Source organism: Cryptomeria japonica, chromosome 7 (assembly GCF_030272615.1).
Source record: "Cryptomeria japonica chromosome 7, Sugi_1.0, whole genome shotgun sequence".
Classification (NCBI taxonomy): Eukaryota; Viridiplantae; Streptophyta; class Pinopsida; order Cupressales; family Cupressaceae; genus Cryptomeria; species Cryptomeria japonica.
In genome coordinates, this window is record NC_081411.1 from 279,208,397 (window position 1) to 279,218,111 (window position 9,715).

The 9,715-nt window shown below is 33.1% G+C and overlaps 1 protein-coding gene across 1 annotated transcript; it reads left to right on the forward strand.

The window, feature by feature from the left end:
* The first annotated feature begins 6,433 nt into the window (after nucleotides 1-6,433).
* LOC131027077 (non-specific lipid-transfer protein) lies at nucleotides 6,434-7,967 on the forward strand. The gene is made up of 2 exons (XM_057957050.2): nucleotides 6,434-6,848; nucleotides 7,708-7,967. The coding sequence occupies exons 1-2, from the start codon at nucleotides 6,502-6,504 to the stop codon at nucleotides 7,715-7,717; spliced, it is 357 nt and encodes a 118-aa protein (XP_057813033.1). The 5' UTR covers nucleotides 6,434-6,501; the 3' UTR covers nucleotides 7,718-7,967.
* Nucleotides 7,968-9,715: the final 1,748 nt, after the last annotated feature.

Below are 9,715 nucleotides of genomic sequence, written 5' to 3' on the forward strand. Positions count from 1 at the left end.
TCCTCTATAAAAGAGGCATATGTAATATGATTTTTACATGCAATCAATAAAATATGGTTTGGTGTTGTAGCACATAATTTGCCATATAAATGTTTGTGTGTATTTTCTATGTTAATGAATAAGTAGAATAAATATGTTTTCATGTTGTAGCATGCTATTAGTTTTTGCTTTGTTTTTATCTCTGTTGTAGTAGAATACTGTTTTGTGTTTATTTTTAATCTATTCTTTCACTTCTATGAACTGCTCCAAATGGCTGATATGGTCTATTAAGATGCATCTCTTCCTTGAATATAAGCGCTTTCTTTCCTCTATGATGTAAAAGAAAACTTTTTTTGTGGGCTTGTATTGTCATTGTATACAATCCTCATATATTGATGTACGTTGATGTACATTTATTGTGCAAAATAAGGACATTGTCCTAGGTTTGTTCCCTTGTGATATACCTGCAATCCTCACACTAAATCTGTCCTTTTCCTCATAGATTAGCAACCCTTTGAGCTTGAATAAAAAGCCTTGTTCATGTGAGCCATAATCAAGTTTGTTGCAAATTTTTGTATTCTATTTATTATCGCTTTGAAAGGTGTCTTTTCGTAATACCACATTGCCTGTCATTATGCATCTTTTGGTGTCTCATAAGTATCCTTTGGCTGGACTGTAATATTTAATCTTCTTCACTTCATTGAGATTTAAATGGTGTGCATAAATCACTATATTTTATATGAGCTTTCAGCTCTTTCATGCCCCTATCTTCATCATTGATCTATGCTCTGAGATTCTACTAACACAAATTTTGAAAGAGGGTTGCTTGTGATGTTTCATGGGACTATGACAGTAATTTGAGATTGTTCTAATTTATCTTAAAACTATATTTTGATTATTTCTTGGACTATATTGAAGTCTTATAGGAAACAAGAATTTCTTTGAGGCATTTTGTCAAACAGTTCACTATTTTTATGTCTATGTACATGTATTTATGTTCTTACATGTTTATGTGGTTACACATTCATCTTAAGTCCTCTTCAGTTTGGTGTTTCATATTCCCATCCTCGTTACTTCTGCCTTGTAAGTTCATTTATTTCCAAATCCATTTTGTTTGTTTTTTATTTAATAGTTGATACATTATCTAATAGGTCCTTAACTTTTTCATTTTTTGTTTTCTATAGGTACATTGTTGATCAGGCAACAGTTGGGTTTAGCTTCGTAAATAAAAAATTTCATCATGAAATGAAAGTTGCTTGCTCCCACCCGGAAGCTACCATGGAGGATATGCATAATCAATTATTTTATTCACATCTAGTCAGCAGTCGAAGTCGTAGTCCATGTTTTCAATCTTCCAAAACAACTCTCCTCACAAAATCTTGATTTTCTTGCTATAACTTTTTGATATTGTCTCCAGATTCACTCATTTCATATTAGTGATTCAAATAACAAATTGCAATGCACTGTTTAATTATTTTGTCTGCACTTATCGAATTGGAAATTTTTTGCTCAAAATTGCTTTGCTATAGTGCTTTGTTTCAAACAAAAGATCAAGAATCTCATTCTAAACATGCTTATTCTTCTATTCTACTTTAGTCATAAATAAAAAATTTCAAATGATATGCCCTTTCCTAAGCCACAATCCCTATTTGTCCATTTTATATATGTTGTCTAGTATGCTCTGTGATCCTTCCATTTTTCTAACTTCTGCCTATCGGCTTCCTGTTGTGCGCACATAACGTGCAACTGCTAGTTTATCTCCATTTGGGTGCCAAGTTCAAGTTTGCACGACAATCCGCGTAAGCTTGCAACTTGCTTATTTATGTACTATTGATAGCAGATATACCGATAATTCACGTGCAGCGGGGAAAATCTTGGTTTCGGATTCCGAGAAATAAGTTAATAAAGTGGACACTTTCTTCTTTGTCCATCGGATCTTTCTCTTCCAAGGACAGTCTATAGGTGAAAAAAAAACGGAAAAATACGAATAGTGATTAAACGAAATAATTGAACAAATTTAAACCGTTCATCACGTTTCACTGTTTTTGAATTTTATAATACAATATATAATATTAATAAATATATTATGCATAGATAATAAATTATATATTTAAATTATTTATATATAATTGATTTTAATATATCAAATATAAATTTATGTTATAAGATAAAAAAAGATAATACTTTGGATTGATCCGAGATTGATAAGAGATCGATATTAGACACGTTTTACTATTCTTCAAGATCGGATAATATACATGTATTATAATATATTATATTATTTATTACATTTATATTTATGTTATATATTACCATATACAATTGATATGAAAATAATATATATTATATTATAGTATATATAAAATATATTTATTATTCATATTTTATAGATTATAATATGTAATATAATATTATAAAAGATAACATCTATTATACAATAGCATTATATGTAACTTATTAATTGATACTAAATATTATATAAATTTAATTAGGTATTATATAAAATTCATTCATTAAATAAGTAATAATTTTATTATATAGTCATGTATTTAATTAGGTAAAAAGCATTAACAATTGTGTCAATTCCTACCAACCAATCTCTATATATTTATCGCTTCCATATCTATCTATCTCTCTCCCCCTCTTCTATTTATCCCTCTCCTTGTCCTTCTCCATTTCTATCTCCATCTCCATATCTATTTCTATCTTCCTCTCCATCTTTATTCCCTATCTATATCTCCTTATCTCTCCCTCTTTCTATCCCTATCAACCCCTCTCTCTCCATATTGTCGGCACAACATGAGCATGTTGGGAATAGAGCTTGATTATATATTGTGATTCAGAGGTTCTTTTTGTATACTATTTGGATCCCCTTAAGTGGATGCATAGTTGATTTAAAGCTATCACTTCTTCATTGTCAGAGTTGTTGCACAAACTTCATCATCTGCTAAATCATCTACTAATTGACATCATGTATTGCACAAATATATACAATCAATAGACCAACATTTTTGTTATATCTCTCTACTCCTCTATCCTCTCTTTATTTATCTCTATCTATATCTCTATCTCTATCTCTCACACACACACTACTTTTTTCTCCCTTCCTATCTATATATCTATATATCTCTCTCATTCACAAACTTTTTCTTTCTTTATCCTTGTCTCTATCTTCTTCTTTATCTCTCACTAAAGTGTACCCTCTATCTCTACCTTTTGATACCTCCCTCTCCCTCTCTATCTATATTTTATTACCTTTGTCTCTTATGCATTCCATCTACCCCTCCATCTCTCCTACTCTCTCTCTCAATATCTCTCTCTACCTCTCCCTATATGTAATTTCTTATATCTTTATCTTTCTACCTTTCCATCTCCCCCTTATTGGCACTCTCTTTGTATCTCTACACTAATACATTTGGCCTAAATTTACGACGGAGGTTTCTGACGGAGAAGGTATATTGTGAACAAATTTGATTTTTTTTTGAAAAATTGCCCGCATTCGTTGGAATTCCGACGATAATTCAATATATGTTTTCGACGGAAAAGGAATTGGCAATGACATTTGTGCTTTTTTACAAAAAGTGCCCGCGTTCATCGAAATTCTGACGACAACGGGCATTACTTAAAAAAAAAAAAGACCAAGACATTTCAAATCATTTTCGTGGCCTCTTCCCATTCTCACGTTGCCGCCCTAGTAATGTACTCCCGCCCAGAGTAAGCGTGAATCGTGAACCATTTTGACCGATTAATGCCAGCTCCAAGCATTCCCGACTCATGGAATAGGGTTTGCGAAAATGGGAGCAATGTCGGCTCATGCAGGAATAGGGAAGGTGTAAAGCTCTGTCAACATCCTCCAGCTTGTGTGAAAATGGGAGCAATGTCGGCTCATGGAATAGGGCATGCTCCCGGGTATGAATCATATATCGTATGAATCGACATCCTTTTCGGGGAATTTTTTTTTTTTCAAAAAATAGTTCATATGTTTTATTTTATGCTCCCACATTTTACAGACATATCTACCAAGGCATTCACAACTACAACATCTGAAAATCTCCCTTAATGTTTCAATTGATACCCAGACCCTATTCCAAGGTTCCAATCTCGGATGTGTATGAAGAGAGTGCTAGCAATGGTTGTGGATTTCGGTTGTACACCTACCATGTGCATTTTCTTTAAGGTTTCAAAAATATTTTCAACAAATCTACTTTTTGCATATCGTGCATTCCATGAGACGCCATTTTTGTGAGGAATTTTAGCAGTTTGAATTCCTTGTTCACGTCTTCGCAGTATTGAAAGTTTCTAAAGCATTTTAAAAGGTCTATTTTGTGCAATCCCAACGATCGTTGTGTTCGACTAAAGACCAATAGGCTTCATTCCCCTTCTTTGATTCATTCATTAGTATCGATCACCCATCTATTTTGCACCTGCAGATAGTGATGTTCTGATTCTCCGTTGGCCTGGGCGCAGGTGTAAAGCTTTGTCAACATCCCCCAGCCTGTGTGAAAATGGGAGCTTTGAAATTGGAAATTTTATCCTGATGGCATTAAATTAAAGTATTTCAATTTCTCTATCCCTCTTTATCTCTCTATTTCTCTCCCCCTCTCCCCCCTATCTCTCTCTCTCCCTCCCTATAATATTTTTGCAAACATAACATAAGCATACTAGTAATGGAAATTGATTATCTTCCTAATTCATAGGGCCTAGTTTAGTTTTTTTTAGATCCATCTAAGTTTTTACAAGTTCTTTTAAAGATATATCACTTCTCTATTGAGACATTTTTTATACAAATAACATCATCTTGTAAATGCCCTATAAATTGACCTCATGTATTGCACAAATGTATGCAAAAAATAGAACAATTTTATTTACAATTGACCTTCCATACCTATTCGGTGTACCCATTGCACACCAAGGTGCAATTGCTAGTAATAATAATATATGAAAGTTATAATAAAAATTCAAGACAATAATACTATGTTAATGGAAATAACCTTCTTAAAGCTAAATCATTTGTGTAGCCACCACAAACATCAATATGTAAATTTAAAATTTAAAAAAATGGAAAAATAAACTCTAACTCTAGATGTGACATAATGTCACTAAAATTTTTAATAATGCTTATATATGTATAAAAATATGTTTTTTTTAGAAAAATCTATTGTTAATATGACATGATGTACTCTATGTTCTATGTATAATAGTAAAATAAATTGAAGTTAAAAGATTATTTGATATTTGGTGATGCAATTATTTTGTAGTTTTTGTTGACAAAAATTGATTTTTATGCATGTTGAAAATAATATAGACCAATCATATGACAAATAAATCAGTTTTTAAATAATTTTTGCTAAAAAATTTGCATGTTAACTTTTGAAAATATAAAAAATTATTTTAGTTTGAATTTTTTATAAAAATATTTGGCTGGGAAGGACAATTATTAATAACTAGGGGAAAGGACCCAATAATTGTGCACCCTAACTTCGCGCTTCTCAAAACCCTACTCGGAAATTTCAAATCACTCCGATTTTTTTACAGCAGCTTACTTGGCAAGTCTCAACTACTAGGTCCTTTCCCCTATTTAAGCCATTTAAAAAATAATGATTGCATAATATCATGCATGGCAGAAACTAATAATGATAAAATAAAATTTTAATCTTGTATTTATCATATTATTTTTTATTGAATAAAAATACAGAAAAATATTACAAAGTTTGAATACAATCACGAAATTGTAAATCACAATAATAAAGAAGGCTGGCTATCCAGGCTAAACAGCCTCCATAAGTTTTTCTTTTCATACCCATAGGTAGGTAGCAGAGTAATGAGTTTCTTTTAATTTCTCACCTATACTATGACAGGCAAATTTATCTTTATTCAGGTTTTGTCATGGCAGTGCAAGTACTACCTAAGTAATAGAATCATGGGTTGCTTAAGTGTTCTCACCTAAACTTCTGGCCGAGAATTCGGTGCATCCCTTCTACAACAGAAGCCTTACTGACCAATTACCTGTAGGGCAATGAATGAACAGAATTACCTGTGCACCAACCTTCAACTTTTGACAATCAATCGATTTGCACAAGAAATTATACTCTAGTCTTTAAATTCACTCTTCTAGACGTGTTTTGTGTCTAATAGGCTATCATAAATCATTCAAGAATTCTTTAGTTAAGAAAGGACTGCCATTTCAGGCTACACTCCTAAACTCTAGTCATACCCTCACCAAATCTCCTGTCAGAATTACAAGTTTCCACTGATAACTCCGACAATCTCATTACTATGACAATAGACGGATCACCAGCCTATCTGACAGACGCTTTTAATCCCTGCACCGCTTTCCACTAGTGTAAAAAAATTCGATCTCTATTAAATCGAGGACAGTACGAAACGCTCCAGTGCCTTAAATCCACTCTGCAAACTCACCCACCTCCGCCTATTTAATCCATTCAGAGAAACTTTTCATTCACGATAATTTCATCTCTGAGATCTTTTAGAGTCCAAGTGTCTAAGCAAGGAACGAAGAAAATGGCGGTGAAAATGGTGACGGCATTTGTGTTTGTGGCTGCGGTAATGGTGGCAACATGGGGTGGAGCAGCCGAAGGAGCGGTGACATGCCAGGATGTAGTGAGTTCCATGGCGCCTTGTGCGGGGTATCTGATGGGCAATGCGCCAAATCCGGCTCCCGCATGCTGCCCTGCTGTCCAATCGCTTAACTCTCGCCTGACTGCTGTGGCAGATCGTCAGACTGCCTGCAACTGTTTCAAGCAGGCCGCCTCCTCTTATGGCGTCAGTGTCCCTAAGGCTCAGTCCCTGCCCCGTATCTGCAAGGTCTCCCTTAACGTTGCTGTGGCGCCCAACGTGAACTGTGCTAAGTATGTGTAAAAATGTTATTCTGTCTATATCTTATCATTTTGTTGGTTTATTTAGTTATTTGTTATAGTAACAATGAGGGTTAGGTTGTGTCATGTCTTTTATTCTTCTCTATCTGTTTTTCAGTCATTGTTAGGATTACCTCATCTCCTTCTATTTGTTTTCGATTGTTTAATGTTTTGTATCTAATCGTTTTAGAAAGCCAGGTTTCGGGCTATAGTGGATGGTCTATTATATGTATCTTGACTCTCATCTGTGTTGTTCTAGAAAGCCATTTTTCAGTCATCATGATGCATCTTTAACATTCTGAAGTTTTCTTTGACTATTTATTTAGATAACTATTACGGTTAGGTCAAGGTCTTTGTGTCTGTGATTTCCTTATATCATGTGTGTTATTCTCTAAATTTGTCTTTCAGTTATAAACATAGCTTTCCTCTTATTTGGTTGTGACTGTTAGAAATCTTGAATCTTGCTATCTCATGCTTCTAGCTATCATATTTGTTGTTTTGTATAGCTGCCATTCAATCATCATTATGGGAAGTCAAAATGCTTTGTACTATAGTATACTTTCAGATTTCTTGTGTGTTGTTTTGTAAATCTGTTATTCAGTCATCACTATCAATAGTCAACTTCTCTGTGTTTGTTATATTTGTGTCAAAACTGTCACTTCTCATTTTCATGTCTGTTTCTGAGCCTTCCTTTCTTACTATCTATCGCCATTCATTTAGTTAAGGCTAGGGTTAGATCAAGTTGTCTTTGTGTGGTTTATTAACATAAGCAGTTCTGAGGTATTATTTTCAGCTGTTTCTGCCTGTTATATATGTTCACTAATGCTTTCTTTTCTGATTTCTGTTATTTCAGTGTTCACTAGATGAGCTACATGGAGTCCTATTACAGCGTTGGGTGGAGGCAAGATTATGAAGTTACTATAATATTTCTATAATGTAAAGGCCTTCGAAGCCTTTTTATGTAGTGTTGGTAGTTAGCAGAAGTAACAGGCAGCCAGCTTCTATGTACGGTTGTCTATATATGTTAGAATAAAGACAATACTTCCATCGAACTTTTGTTTGGTTATTATGAATGTTTTGCTATATTTATCCGAGCATATTTTTTAAAAATCAGTATATCTCTGGTTGTTGCATGAATATGAGCTCTTCTCTAAGTATCTTTGAGTTTATGATTAGATCAGGCTTAATGGCGCAGTGAATGAGCTATGTCAATTGAACCATGTTAATTTAGGTAATGGTGAGAATTGTTTTTGCAAGTAATGTTATCATATATAGGCTATTGATTAATCTTGACAATATTCTTATAATTCATTATATAGACAATGTACGGGAAATGATCGTGTACGGGAAATGATCGTTCTCTACAAAGTCTTGAAATGAGAATTCTGTTTGTTCCTATTACGTTCCACGTTTAATGATGTGGATCCACGTTTAATGATGTGGAGGAATCTGCTCATTTTAGCAAAACTCATTTTTCTATTTGCTTATCTCGTGTTGATTTTTACTGTGCTGAAATAGTCATGCAATTACATGCATCATAAGTGAAATGATAATACCATGTAATGTTAATTCTGCGAAAGCTAAATTTTCACGTGGAGAAATGCGATATGTTTTAAGAGATATTTTGCTACCATTGCTATTATATTTTATGGCGTGGAAAATACATGGAAACTTGGTTGCATCACAGGTTAATCGCTCTCTGATTAATGGCTTTCTAAATTTGGTGATGTTTTTAATACTAACCTTATGATTCCGTGTAACTGTTTATCAACATTTTCTTCTTAAATTTAAGTAGCCAGAGTGTTCCCATGTAAAATTTCAGTTAAGGAAAAAGGATAAATTGGAATCTTCCCCTATTTTAGTGGAGCAGCAGCTGCTAAGGTTTGAAAAAAAAGGGGGGCTAGAAATAAGCTGTGGCTGCTTTTTGAATAAAGAGATGTGGTTTTACCATATTTGTTTCCTTTCCTTTCTATTTACCTATAATTTTGCTTACAAATTTTATTTGGAAAAATTTTACTTATAATTTCACTTACAAAAATAATTTAACATGGTTGTATAAAAGTAAGCAACCATTTTACTTTTCATGGGGCCACCTGCTCCACAAATTACTACTAAAATAGTTGAGCAGCTGCTGCTATCCAAAATAAGCTATAAGCAGCACCATGGGAACATGCCCTAAGTTGAGAACTGACTAACAAATTGTTTTTAAAATGTAGGTGGAAAGTGCAAATAAATGCTCTTTCTCGATAAGGCAGACTAATTGTTTTGCAGAGTTGACATATATTGTTTGGATTGCTAGTTCTAAGATTGTAATAGCCTGTTATCCTTAATGTTCACGTTCAATAGTTTACGTTTGTGCAGTATGCGAGTGTTTTTTTCGTTACATTTCTAGTTTAACGATTTCTTTAGATCTGAGAATGGAGATGCAAAATGTTTTAGATAATTATGTTGATGAGTGTAGTGTTTTGTTAATATAAACATGACATACAAGATTCGCTAGTAATTACCAGGAGTTTAATTATTGTTATAATATTTGTGTTGATAAAATTTGAGTCGTTTATATATTTTTAATGTTATACGTTATAAATAATTCGTTTATAATATTATATGTTATAAATAGTTAGTTTATATTGCAAACTCTTTAATATTTATTTATATTTATATGTGCTTTACTTTAATAATAATTATGATAAAAAAACATTTATTTCACGATGGTTACTTTAACAAACAGCTTATTTTTTCGGATGGAAATCCCTATCCATTTAATGGCATCCAAAAGACAAATGGCCTCCTTGGGAGAAATTAGGGAGAAGCGTCTGAGATCCATCATGCGGCACGACCATCTGACAGTCCTGCATGAG

Excerpts from the sequence above, each read along its gene's own strand:
- LOC131027077 (XM_057957050.2), top strand. The coding sequence starts at position 6,502 with ATGGCGGTGAAAATGGTGACGGCATTTGTGTTTGTGGCTGCGGTAATG.